At 41.7% G+C, this 15013-nt stretch overlaps 1 protein-coding gene across 1 annotated transcript; it reads right to left on the bottom strand.

Annotated features, from left to right (window-relative positions):
- Nucleotides 1–11016: 11016 nt before the first annotated feature.
- On the bottom strand, nucleotides 11017–11427 carry LOC308667223 (uncharacterized protein; the record flags this gene model as incomplete). The annotated part of the gene is made up of 1 exon (XM_081326367.1): nucleotides 11017–11427. One exon carries the CDS (start codon nucleotides 11425–11427, stop codon nucleotides 11017–11019), a length of 411 nt encoding a protein of 136 aa, XP_081182493.1.
- Between the last annotated feature and the right edge of the window lie 3586 nt (nucleotides 11428–15013).

Here is a 15013-nt window from a genome sequence, read left to right as displayed (position 1 = left end):
ATGGTACATTAAATCTGTAATGCAATCCATATTTGGACTCTGAGAATGTGGTTTTTTATAAACTCAGAATAACATAGTTTTTCATATTGGTTAATAATTATAAAGGAGGCCCAAATAGTTAAGAGTCCGAAAAGAGGAGATATAGAAATCAGATACAAACAATTCCAATGACCATAAATGAAAAACAGGAGAAGCAGCCAGTGTGGCTACAGTACATAAAAAGTTTAGAGATGCTTTGAAAATAATAACACATCTCTACATATAGGAGAAACAATGGATTTACAAGAAAGAATATACTCAATACCATCAAGCAACACTGAGAATAAGCATAGTTTTGTGAAGAGTTTCTTTGGATATGTTTCAAATAAAAGACAAGAGAGAAGGAAAATGAGAAAGACAGGAGAAGGAAAGAAAAAAATAGTATACCAGCTGCTCAGTGAAGTTGGTAAAATGAGTTTTTTATGCCAGATATTTACTTGCAGATCACGACACCAATGTTATTTGGCAAGAGGCAAAAGTCTGCACAGAAAGCTGCTGGATAAGGCAATATTGAACAGAACACACCATAGAATGAAAAGGAAAAGAGTGCTTTAGGGTAAATTCATGAGATATCAATATCCTAGCCTTTTAATAGTACATTATTTGTATATTATGGTAGTTAGAACTTATTATTATATTTCTGTAATTTGAAATCTTGATATTTTAATAATAATAATAATAATAATAATAATAATAATAATAATAATAATAATAATAATAATAATAATAATAATAATAATAATAATAATAATAATAATTTTATTTATATACCGCCCTTCTCCTGAAGGACTCAGGGCGGTGAACAGGGCAAATACTGTATATAAAAATACAAAAATACAAAAATTAAAAGAAAATTAAACATATGCCCGACTAAAAACAGTAAATACAAATATTAAAAATGACCATAAAACCCAACCCATCCCCCATCAGGCCAGGCCGGCTTGTTCAAATAAGAGTGTCTTCAGATCGCGATGGAAGGAGCGAAGGTCGGGCGCCATCCGGAGCTCAACCGGCAGCCAATTCCATAGCTCCGGGGCGCCCACAGAGAAGGACCTCCCCCTGGGGGCCACCAGCCGACATTCTCTGACTGGAAGCACCCTGAGGAGGCCCTCTCTGTGGGAACGCACAGGGCAAAGGGAAGTTGATGCCGGCAGCAGGTGCTCCCTAAGGTACTCCGGACACATGCCATGTAGGGCCTTAAACACCATTACCAGTACCTTGAATCTCACCCGGAAGACAACTGGTAACCAATGCAGCTCACGGAGCAGAGGTGTGACATGGGAGTATCGGGAGACTCGCAACACAACTCTCGCGGCTGCATTCTGTACCAGTTGGAGCCTCCGAGTGGTCCTCAAGGGCAGCCCCATGTAGAGAACATTGCAGTAGTCCAGATGAGAGGTCACGAGTGCGTGAGTGACCGTACATAAAGCATCCCGGTCTAGATAGGGCCGCAACTGGCGCACCAGGCGAACCTGGGCGAAGGCCCCCCTAGTCACATTTTAGCAATTTGCTTTATAGTATTTTAGTTCTTAATAGTTCCTTACTATTTCATTCTCCTTATAATCTGGTTAATATTAGCTTGTTCTATGAAAAGTTTATTTCTGTTTTTTTGTAACATCTGAGAACTATTGTCCCACAACCTGACACTGATACATGCACATATTCTAAAGCAGACAATAAAACAAATTATTTGAAAACAGTGGTGTAATTACTAGAGTCAGCATGATTTTGTCAACAATCAAGCCTGATCTTGCTAATCTTATTTTATTTTTTTGTTTGTTTGAGTAACTTTCTTAATGTTTGGTAGAAATGCTATGAAGATATCTTGATTTCAGCAAGGCATGAGATAAAGTGCACTGATATTCATATTAGATTTGGTGGATCCTGGATAGAATGCCAATTAAGTGGAGACATAGACGGCTTGAAAACTGTCCTTGGAAAATGTTGCTCAATTATTCTTGATCAGATTAGATGAAGTCTTAATCCTGTGTCCTATCCTCCTATTTATTATTATTATTGACATAAATGAAACAATGGAAAGAATGCTTTTAAAACCTTCAGATGCCAACAATAAGTCAACCCCCCAGAGAAAGAAATATTTTGAGGAATATTTAAAAGGCAGAATATATTTTCCTAAAGGAATAATAGAAAATCTTAGGCAAAACCAACCCCCCCAGTCTCTCTGCCCCAAACAGAATCAGGTCTGTAGAAATGCAGATGTGATAATCTTGTCAGAAAGATTGGAGACAGGAAGCTTGGAGCTGATGGGATTAGAAAGACAAAGATCCCTAGGGTCAACAATCCCTTACACCAAAAAATCCAAAACAGGATATAGTCATCAGTCACACCCCCAGGGAAGTAGGATATGACCTTTGGGACATAATAGGATTAGCCCACCACCATCAGAATACCAGAAAGGCACACTCAGACTCAGGTCAAAGTTCATGTCATAGGAACAACTCCAAACAAAAGCTCAAGAAGGGATAAAAACCCACCACTCCCTACTACATATGGTCAGCTTTCCCAGAGTCACCTTTCTGTCTGGCTCTGCTCTTCAATAAACTACAACCTTCTTTCTAAAGCAGTCTCCATTTTGTTTATTCTCAGCTTGGACTGGACCCTGATGAAGATTTTCTTTCAACAGGGTGACACAACTAATAGTTAAAATGTCAGGAAACATTCATAGCTATCTTTAAATAGACTGAAAACAACATGATATTCATCTTCCAATATTTGAAGATGGGGGGAAAAGGGGTTGATTTATTCTCCATAGAACCTGAGGGCAGGACCAGAAGCAATGGATGGAAGCTAGACAGAGGGAGATCCATCCTAGAAAATTTCCTGACAGTGAAAACAATCAATGGGGAGAGGGGAGGGAAGCGCAGAAAATAACAGTGGTCTTTAAGTATTGTATCTGAAAGTACTGTATATGTATATAGAAAAAGGTGATGATGTTTTTTATATCATCCTGGAAGGCAAGACATAGAAAATAATTTAAGTTGTATGAAGCCTGATTCCAATAAGCACAGAAAGTGAAATAAATTACCCATAATTATGGTAGCTACATTTCACTGGATGTTGAACCTTTCTTTATCCATTGTGGATATTGTAGAAGAGTCCTGTTGGTTCATGATAGCAAAAAAATCAGGAGTGCAGCACCTTTTCCAACTAATGAAGCTTATTAAAAGCATAAGTTTTTTAAAAAATTAAACTTGTACAAATATATAGTATCTCTTTTTACCACATCTGCATTCTGCATCATTTGCAGTTTCGAAGTAGTCTTCACAAGAACCCATAAGCAATGGCCACTTCAGAATCTCTCTCTGCACAACAAAAGTGTTTGAAAAACTCTTTCAACACACTTGCAGCTAATACATTTTTGTTCATTTAGAATAATGTAGATTATTCTAAATGTATACAGTTTGTATATAGAACTCTTTTTAAAAAAAAACACCCAATATTTTAGTTTTACACTCAAAAATAGGTTTATTGACAATCAGTCTGTTGTCCTGAAATGACACAAAGGACTAGCTAGTGAATGGCTACAAAATGATTCTTACATTAAAATTAAATTAACACATCAAATATTATATCTCTACAGTTTACACCAATAAATAATATACTGTAATTATGCCATTTTTACAAACCTCTCACTGCAGTATATTTGACATGATCTATTCACAGTAGCTTTCAGATTTCTGATTTATACACATTAGCTTTCAGATTCAGGTACATTGCACTGATTTATATATGATATACTGCAGATAAAAGTTTTTATTGATGAACCTTAGGTTTTTATATCTCAGATTTCACATGTTAGTTTATAAATCTTTGTTCAACTTCCAGTTTAGTTCTCTGATTAATATATCTAGATTTTATGCTGTTAATGAATCTTAAAATTGGGTGCAATCCTACTGCTTCCATAAAAAAAACATTAGCACAGTCAACTATTCAACACCTAGGAGACCTGATATAACATTTGATTACAGTATATTTTATATATCCTCTTCTCTACACCAAACACATTCAGAGAGAGATGGAGAGAAGACACTTTAGTCAGATCTTAAATTGGTATCTATGATTGCAATTGTTAATTTGTGAAATGCCTTCTCCATAAAAACATACAAGAAAGCTATCAATGAGCAATGAGTTCATGTAGGAAAAGTCAACTTTCAATTTTTCACAAGTTGATACAGTGCCTACAAGATAGTGTGCTGGTACAGGATTATTCAGAGATGGGTCACCTGTGATGAATAAGGACATTTAAATTGAAGGTGGACTAAAAATAGATTAACTAAAAGAAAGAGATGTGACAAGCAGCATCAGGAACATAAAGTAAAGGCAGGATGGTTAAAGAGAGAACAGATTAATGAGGTCATTCATGAAATTATTCTTAAGTAGATAGAAGATCAAAAGTTGCTTTCCAAAAAATTCTGCCCTCGAGCTCCATGGACTACAACTTCAGAAATTCCCACAAAAGTTGGACGAGAAAATTATGAGTTGTTCTAAAAAATATGTAGGACATGAGATTAAGTTTGAGCTAGAAAAAAATCATATAATTGGCACTTCATGTTTATTGAAAGAGTTTAAAGAAGATCTGATATAAAGTATTAAAAGGGAAAATGGATGAAGACGGAATAAATTTAATCCAACAGAAATCTGAGGACCATTCACAAACACTATATATTTCATATAGTTCATAATGATTAGAGTCTTCCACATAGGTTTTCCATATGAATCAAAATATCAATTATAAGTTTACATCTCTCTCACACAGACAAATACACACACACACACACCCACACACACACACACACATACAGTCAACTGACATATTGTCAACAGTCCCATTTGACACATTCAACCAAAGAAACTCTTGGCTCCTTTAAATTGCCAAGACTGTATTTATTGAAAGATACATCTAGATACAGCAGAAGCAAAGTCAGTTTCCCATGAAAATCCACATAAGTAAAACCCTTTTTCCCCTCTCCAAGCTATCCACAGTTCATAGTTCACCAATTGGGTTCTGTTTTCTTGTTTTGGGAAAAGATTGTCTGTGCCACTCCAACATTTCATAACTTGATCTTGGTGGATAACATCTCGCCAGCAACAGAAGGTTCTCTTGCATTGCAGAGCTCTCCTACCCCCCTTAAGAATTTGCTCATCCCCCTCCCTTGCTGCGAGCTACAGCAGGTGCAACTATGCAGTTGAGTCAGGTATGACATGCTGAACCACCAGACAAATGATAATCCCAGAAAACAAAACACAACAGGGCACACAACATTAGACATCACTGTCCACTTCCACGGCTGACCTGGATGCTTGGCATGAAATCGATGTACTAACATAGCTGCCTTTACATCCATTGCTGTCACTTATTCTGCATCGGCTAAAAGGTAGCCTCTCCATAATATTAAATTATTATTATTAAAGGAGGGGCTTCCACAGCAGATCTTAACTCTGAACTGCAGAAAGATTTCAGCAGGCTGCAGTGAAATACTCAGTGGACTTGCCTCAGGCTTTTAACTGGATTTATGATCTGGATAATTTGGAAAGATCCTATATACTTGGGACCCAGCTTCTTATAAGGCTGCCCTCAGGTTGACAAATTTAGACAAGAACACTTTATCTCCCACTTTGAATTCCACCTCTGGTCCCCTCTTCTTGTCTGCTTGCCTCTTTTGTGTCTCTCTAGCTTTCTGTAACACTCTGGCCACTATCCCCCACATTTCCTTTAACTTTTCCATCCACTCAGCCAATGATACTGAGGACAGTTGTCCCTGATGGATGTCTGGCATCAGTGCAAATTCCACTCCACTATCTACCCTGAATGGGATACTGTAAATCCTGTGCTACTATGCATGGAGTTATTATATGCCACTTCTGCAAAAAGACAGGAGCTCAGCCCAACTGGTAATTTACATAACACCTCAGGTAATGCTCTAACATGGAATTTGTCCATCCACAGGCTCCATTGGTACTGAGATGTAGGTGGAGCTAAGGCCTTGAGAAGGGCCAATCAGCATAAGGAATTCCCACCAAAATTTTGTGGTGAACTGCATGCTCCAGTCTGAGATGATGCACTTTGGGACTCCATGCAGTTGGTAGATATGTTATATGAATTGCTTTGCCAGGGATTGGGCAGAGGGAATCTTTGGGCATGCCACAAAATGTGCCTGCTTGGAGAACAAGTCTGCAGTCGTCCAAATTACAGCGCATCCAGTGTTCTTTGGCAAGTCTGCAATAAAGTCCAAGGAAATTTCCTCCCAGGGGTTCATTGGGCTGGTTACCAACTGCAGTAGCTGGAGGACATCCCAGGCACTTGTTTCATTGAGGCACACACACAGGGCAGCTGGCCACGAATGCTTCTATGTCTTTTTCATTTATGGCCACCAGAATTGTCTCTTCACTAGGTGTAAACCCAAAATATCCTGCTGCTCTTGTGTTGTGGCTCCTCTGTAAAATCCAGGTCTGCTGGCTCTCTGGGATGTATATTTTGGTGCCTTTCCATGCTAGCCCCTCCTTCATAGATAGGTTGTCTTTGTGCTGCTGGAACCACTCATCACTTACTAGGGCATTTTTAAGGGTTTCACTAAGTTCTGGGCTGGCTTTTACCATAGTGTCATTTGCTGTCAGGTGAGAGCCAGTGCCATGCACTGCTCAGATGGGATGATGAATGTCACCACTACCTCTTGAGTGCTATTGTATTGCGGCATATGGGAGAGGGTATATGCAAGGAGGTTTTTCCCTCCTGGCAGAGATCAGAGAATGAAATCGAACCAGTTAAAGTATTGGGCCTACTGGACCTGTTTAGAGAATAGTCTTCTGGGGCCTTTAAGGCTTCTATTTCTTATGATCCTAGGGGACCTTGCTACCCTCCAGGAGCTGCCTTCACATTAGGAAAGCTCATTGGACTGCATAAGCCTCCTTTTCCTAGATAGCCGAGTGCCTTTCAGTGTAGGACAACTTGGCATTCCTTTAGAATAATAACTTTATTGTCACTTTGAATGTATACTAATTGGCATACATTAAAATGAAATTTCATTGCATACAGCTTTCAGAGTGTCACTACCTCCAATATACACTACATAAATATGACAAAGATTTAGCTCTCTGGCCCAGGCTGAGAATTTTAATTTTAATTTTAATTTTAACTGGGGTTTTATTTGTTCAGGGACGGATATAATTTTTTTAACTGCTTTTAACTTTTGTATTTTTTGTTTCCCCTTCATGGATTACTGCCTTGTCGTGGCGAAGGGGCTTGTGTAATTCAATGAAGCTATGAGCTATGCCGTGCAGGGCCACCCAATACGGACAGGTCATAGCAGAGAGTTCTGACAAAACGTGATCCACTGGAGAAGGAAATGGCAACCCACTCCAGTATCTTTGCCATGAAAACCCTATGGACAGTACCAAAAGGCAAAACGATATGACGCTGGAAGATGAGCCCCTCAGGTCAGAAGGCGTCCAATATGCTACTGGGGAAGAGCAGAGGGCTAGTACTAGTAGCGCCAGAAAGAATGAAGCGACTGGGCCAAAGCCGAAAGGACGCTCAGCTGTGGATATGTCTGGTGGTGAAAGGAAAGTCCGATGCTGTAAAGATTTTTTCTCCATAGGAACCTGGAATGTAAGATCCATGAATCAAGGAAAGCTGGACGTGGTCAAACAAGAGATGACAAGACTAAACATTGACATCTTAGGTATCAGCGAACTAAAATGGACAGGAATGGGTGAATTTAATTCAGATGACCATCAAGTATACTACTGCGGGCAAGAATCCCTCAGAAGAAATGGAGTAGCCTTCATAGTCAATAAAAAAATAGGAAAAGCAATACTGGGATACAATCCTCAAAATGACAGAATGATCTCAGTTCGAATCCAAGGCAAACCATTCAATATCACAGTAGTCCAAGTCTATGCCCCAACCACCGGTGCTGAAGAGGATGAAATTGACCGGTTCTATGAAGCCCTACAGCACCTTATAGAACTAACACCCAGAAATGATGTCCTTATCATCATGGGGGATTGGAATGCTAAAGTAGGAAGCCAAAAGATAACTGGAATAACAGGCAAGTTTGGCCTTGGAGTACAAAATGAAGCAGGGCACAGGCTGATAGAATTTTGTCAAGAGAATACGATGGTCATAGCAAACACTCTTTTCCAACAACCCAAGAGACGGCTTTACACATGGACATCACCAGACGGTCAACACAGAAATCAGATTGACTATATGCTCTGCAGCCAAAGATGGAGAAGCTCTATACAGTCAGTAAAAACAAGACCAGGAGCTGACTGTGGCTCAGACCATGAGCTTCTTGTTGCAAAGTTTAGGCTTAAATTAAAGAAAGTAGGGAAAAGCGCTAGGCCAGTCAGGTATGAATTAAATCATATCCCTGTTGAATATACAGTAGAGGTGACAAATAGATTTAAGGAATTAGATCTGATAGACAGAGTGCCTGAAGAACTATGGACAGAGGTTCGCAACATTGTACAACAGGTAGCAACCAAAACCATCCCAAAGAAAAAGAAATGCAAGAAAGCAAAATGGCTGTCTGAGGAAGCTTTGCAAATAGCTGAGGAAAGGAGGGAAGCAAAAGGCAAGGGAGAAAAAGAAAGATATGCCCAATTAAATGCAGAATTCCAAAGAATAGCTAGAAGAGATAAGAATGCCTTCTTAAATGAACAATGCAAAGAAATAGAAAAAAACAATAGAATAGGGAGGACCAGAGATCTTTTCAAGAAAATTGGAGAGATGAAAGGAACGTTTCATGCAAAAATGGGCATGATAAAGGACCAAAATGGCAGGGACCTAACAGAGGCTGAAGAGATTAAGAAGAGGTGGCAAAATTACACAGAAGAACTATACAAGAATGAGCTTAACGTCCCTGATAATCACAATGAGGTGGCCACTGACCTCGAGCCAGACATCCTAGAATGTGAAGTGAAGTGGGCCTTAGAAAAGCTGAGCAACAACAAAGCTAGTGGAGGTGACAGTATTCCAGCTGAGCTATTCAAAATCTTAAAAGACGATGCAGTAAAAGTGCTACACTCAATTTGCCAGCAAATTTGGAAAACTCAACAGTGGCCACAGGATTGGAAAAGATCAGTTTACATTCCAATTCCAAAGAAAGGCAGTGCCAAAGAATGTTCAAACTATCGCACCATTTCACTCATTTCTCATGCTAGTAAAGTTATGCTTAAAATTCTACAAGCTAGACTCCAGCAGTATGTGGATCGAGAACTACCAGAAGTACAGGCAGGATTTCGAAGAGGCAGAGGAACTAGAGATCAAATTGCTAACTTACGCTGGATCATGGAGAAAGCTAGAGAGTTCCAGAAAAACATCTACTTCTGCTTCATTGACTATGCTAAAGCCTTTGATTGTGTGGATCATAACAAACTCTGGCAAGTCCTTAAAGAGATGGGCATACCAGACCATCTTATTTGTCTCTTGAGAAATCTATATGCGGGCCAAGAAGCAACAGTGAGAACTGGACACGGAACCACTGATTGGTTCCAAATTGGGAAAGGAGTCCGGCAAGGCTGTATACTGTCGCCTTGCCTATTTAACTTATATGCAGAGCACATCATGAGAAAGGCAGGGCTAGATGAATCAAAAGTTGGAATTAAGATTGCCGGAAGAAACATCAACAACCTAAGATATGCAGATGATACCACTCTAATGGCAGAAAGTGAAGAAGAACTAAAGAGCCTCTTGTTGCGGGTGAAGAAGGAGAGTGCAAAAGTTGGGTTGAAACTAAACATTAAGAAAACCAAGATCATGGCATCTGGCCCTCTCAATTCCTGGCAAATAGATGGGGAAGAAATGGAGGTAGTGACAGATTTTATTTTCCTGGGCTCCAAGATCACTGCAGATGGGGACTGTAGCCAAGAAATTAAAAGACGCTTGCTCCTCGGGAGGAAAGCCATGACAAATCTAGACAGCACACTAAAAAGCAGAGACATCACCCTGTCAACAAAAGTGTGTATAGTCAAGGCTATGGTCTTCCCAGTTGCAATGTATGGCAGTGAAAGCTGGACCATAAGAAAGGCTGAGCGCCAAAGAATTGAAGCCTTTGAACTATGGTGCTGGAGAAGACTCCTGCGAGTTCCTTGGACTGCAAGGCGATCAAACCGGTCAGTCCTAGAGGAGATCAACCCTGACTGCTCTTTAGAAGGCCAAATCCTGAAGCTAAAACTCAAATACTTTGGCCACCTAATGAGAAGGAAGGACTCGCTGGAGAAGAGCCTAATGCTGGAAAAGGTTGAGGGCAATAGAAGAAGGGGACGACAGAGAAGGAGGTGGCTGGATGGAGTCATTGAAGCAGTAGGCGTGAGCTTAGATGGACTCCAGAAGATGGTAGAGGACAGGAAGGCCTGGAGGAACATTGTCCATAGGGTCGCGATGGGTCGGACACGACTTCACAACTAACAACAACAACAATTTTTTGTTTTAATCACCCTGTAAACCGCCCTGAGTCCTTCGGGAAAGGGCGGTATATAAATATAATAAAATAAATAAATAAATAAATAAATAAATAAATAAATAAATAAATAAATAAATAAATAAATAAATAAATAAATAAATAGATCAGATAGTCCTACTAGCAATACTTTGAAACCTTCTCCCAGAGGGGAGCAACAGAAACAGACCATAAAGTGGGTGTGTGGGGTCTCTAACAATGCTTTGAGCTCTAAGCACATAGCACTTAAAAGCAGCCTCCTGAATACCAGGAAGTGAGCTTCCTATGATCTTCTTGGCTGTCCTTGTCACTTTCTGTATGGACTTTCTATCTGAGGCACTGCTCCACCAAACCAGACAGTGATGCAATTTGTTAAAATGCTTTCAATTGTACCTCTGTAAAAAGTGGTCAGGACAGAAGGAGAAAGATATGCTGTCCTCATCCAACACAAGAAATGCAGATGCATCTTCTTTTGGAGTAGGACTATCCCTACTGCCACACCACTGGCATCAGTCTATATGACAAATGGCTTCTCTGGCTCAGGGTGCTTCAGGACCTGCTCTGCTGCAAAATGATCCTCCAACATTTCAAATGTGGCTTGGCAGTCAAGGGACCAATCCAGAAGCTGGCTGGGTTTTGGCTTTGCTTCCTCACCCCCCCCCATTTTTAGCAAATTGGCTTTCTGGCCAAAGGTGGGGATGAACTGGTGGTAAAAGTTCCCCAAACCTAGGAAACTCTGTAGTTGCCTCCTGGTTTGAGGGGGCTTGCACTCCAGTATTCCCTTCACCATTCTAGGATCTGTCTCCACTCCTTCATTGGAGATCCAGTATCTCAGGTAGTCTAAGTGAGTCTTGTGAAATTCACACTTAGACAGCTTCACATAAAGTTGAGCTTCATGCAATTTTCTAGTCATGGCTCTGACCATCTTCACGTGTTTGTCAGAGGTCTCAGTGTATATAAATATATTGCCCAAGTACACCAATATTCCCTTATACAGGTGCTCATGCAGGATCTCATTTATCAGATGCATGAACATAGCAAGGGGCCCTTGCAGCTTGAATGGCATTACTTGGAACTAATAGCAGCCTAGGGGGCAATTAAACATCATATTCCACTTGTCCTCTTCCTTAATCCTCTCTCAGTAGTACCCTTGCTGCAAGTCCAGTTTTCTCTTTGTGAAATAGCCTAGCATGTCCATCTAAGAGGGAGAGGGTACATATTTTCCACACATATGCAGTTCATGCCTCTATAATCGACACACAGTCTAAGGGACTCATCTGTCTTTTCTCTGAATAGCACCAGGGCAGGCATTGTCGATTTTGCTGACTGGATGAACCCCCTCTTATCTATAAACGCCCAGAGTTCTTTGATCTCTCTGGGAGTTCATAGATTACAATTTTGGCTTGGGCAGTTTGGTTCCCAGTAAGATCTCTATCGTATAGGTGTGTCGGTGAGGTGGGAGCACATCTGATTTCTTTTCACTAAAAACCTCAGATAGATCATGATATTCTGCTGGAATCAGAGGCTCCAACCCACTATCTCCTCTTAGTGTATTCATGGTTTCAGCTTTCACATTTCTACTGCAGGTGCATAGTCAGCCCCTCTCACTTTTCCTGGCTCTTGCTGATTAGTGGCTCTTCTCCACATCTGCCACTTTTCAATATCCCAGCTCACAGAGGGGTTCCACTTTTTCTACCAAGCTAGTCCTAGGACCTTTTTCTTGGGCTGGCTGGTGGGTGGAGGAACAGTCACTGGTCATGGTGCAAAGCACTTGGCTGCTCAATGGCTCATATTTTTTCAGTGGAAGGAGGCCTGGGTGTCTCTTAATAATAAATAATAATAATAAACCTTTATTGTCAAAGTACAACATGTGTACATTGAGATTAGCTGAGCATGGTAGGAGAGTAAAGAGATACCATCCAGGGTGTGAGTCATCCCTGAGAATTTTCCTCACTCTTCCAAGGCAATGAGCCCTGGCGATGTCATCCAGTGGTGTCAGGGGACAGCCCACAATGTCTTGTGCTGTGCTCACTACCCTCTGTAATACTTTCCTATCCGCGGCTGTCAGACCAGCACACCAAACCACAATACCATACGAGAGGACCCTCTCTATAGTAGACCGGTAAAAGAGGGTCATAAGCCATTGTTCTACTCTGTTCTTCCACAAGACCCTAAGAAAGTGAAGCCTCTGTTGGGCCTTTCTAGCCACCTGGGTTGTGTTAACTTTCCAGGTCAGATCTTCACAGAGGTAGACTCCCAGAAATTTAAAGGAGGAAACTCTCTCCACACAGTCCTCCCTGATGTAAAGTGGGGCAGGTTCCTCCTTTTTTCTCTGAAATTCTAACACCATCTCTTTCGTCTTGCTGATGTTTAGGTGCAAGTTGTTGTTACTACACCATATGGATAGTTTTTGTACCTGTATGCTGTCTCATCCCCACCTGTAATAAGACCCACCACAGTTGTATCATCTTGAGCTCTCTGCGGGGTTGGATTTCCTGTGTGGAGAACTCTTGGAATTCCATCATGTCAATCTTCACTTTGCTGGCTACTCGAAACAATGCTTGCAGGTTCCATAGCACCCTCAGGGTATGCAGTTCTAGTACAGCTCTTGGTCTAGTCTCCTTCGGAAGTAGGAGACCAACATGTGCTCGGGCTAGGCAGGACGGTGGCTGGCTAGACTGCAGAAGTCTTGGATGCACTTCACTCCTGGCTGTTTCCCCTGCTTAAAGTTTTGGATGTGGGACTCAGTGTGCCGGACCACCAGGGGATCCTCAATCCACCCTTGTAGGATCTGCATGAATGCATCTAGGTTGTCCAGCTCCTCCACCCTGCATCATGCAGGGACTCCAGCCATCCAGCTGCACCTTCCTCCATTTTGGATGCCACTGCATGAACCCAGGTTGCATTGTACATTTCCCCATAGCACTCCATGTGATGCCACATCTGAGCTAATAAGTGAGCCAGCTTGGCTGAATCCCTACAGAACCATGAAGGTGGTCTCACCTCTCACTACAATGTACCCAGGTGGTAGGACCATTGCTGCTGCCCGGAGTGTGGGCATAGGAACTTGAGCCACTGGGATTGCTTGCTGCCATATTAAGGGAGGGAAGGCAAAGTCCACTGCTGCTGTTGCCTGCAGGGGAGACCCAATCATCCCAGATAGTACTGGCACCACCTGCTACAGGAGGGGAGGAGATGGGGTGGTTAGAAACTGCACTCCTCCAGTGATGCCACACCCTTGATTGCCAGGCTTCTGAACTTCTCTCCCAGCTGCTCCATTGATGGGCTGTGGGTGTTGGTGGGGAGCTTCTACCACCTAATCCCACTTGATCAGTTGCCTTACCTTCCATCTGCTCCCTTGGGTCACATTGACTCCTGCAGGAATTAGGGAGTCATCAGCTTCTGCTGCCTACCCCACATTCACCACCCAGCAAGTCTTCTGTCCCTGGTAGGGAGCATCCTGCAGCTGCTCCCTTAGGCTTGTCACTTGCAACTGTGGCTTTTCAGCCCTCAGTTTTGGATGCATACCCATCATCTGCACCCCTGCCCCAGTCTGCAGTGCTGCTGGGGCTTCTCAAGTCAAGGACACCTCTGGCTTCTTATTTGCCTCCAATTCTTTGCCTGTTGCGAATATCTTGGGACTTTGGCCTCTACTATGAGAACTGACTTAATGTCAACTGTCTCATTTGGCACATTCAACCAAAGAAACTCAGCTCTTTTAAATTACCAAGAGTGTAGCTTTACTGAAGGATCCATCTAGGTACAGCAGAAGCAAAGTCAGTTCTGGGAAAACCCACAAAGTTAAAAACCCTTTTTCTCCCTCTGGGCCACCAATAGTTCATAGTTCACCAATGAGTTCAGTTCTCTTATTTTGAAAAAGACTGTCTGCTCTACTTCAACATTTCATAACTTGACCTTGGTGGATAATGTCTTGCCAGCAACAGAAGGCTCTCTTGCATTCCATAGCTTCCTTCACCCTTAGAAATTTGCCCACCCCACCCCATCCCCTCTTGCTGTTTGGCAAACAGGGAGCAACAAGTGCAACTATGGAGTCGAGTCAGTTTTGACATATACATATACATATATTTAAAACTAGAAACTAGAAACAAGGATCACCAAGACTGAAAAATTTATTAAAACTGAGCTTTCTTCAGTGTCTGCTGACATCGTCAGAGTGTAAGCCAGGATTGGGAAACACACTCTTATAGTCTCTGTGAAGCCAGCAGTTTAGCCAATGAGTGTGTTATGGGTCTTTTCAGCCCCTGTCCTCCCGTAATCAATTGCATCGTTCCTATTTCTGTCAGACTAGTTGACATCTGTTTAAGTTTTGGTGGTCTGCCTCTCTCCACTTGCCTCGTCCACGTCTTGCCACGTGCAATCATCTCGCTGCTCGTCTGGCACTTCTGTATGTACTGCTGCTGTCTCGGCTGGTTGTTCCTTTTTGGTGCTGGCATCACTGTTACATTAGTCAAATATCCTCTCCTGCTGTTCATGGGTCCTGTCTGCCTCCT

Source organism: Vipera berus (assembly GCF_964194415.1).
Source record: "Vipera berus genome assembly, chromosome: 4".
Classification (NCBI taxonomy): Eukaryota; Metazoa; Chordata; class Lepidosauria; order Squamata; family Viperidae; genus Vipera; species Vipera berus.
This window is presented reverse-complemented; position numbering and strand designations above follow the sequence as displayed.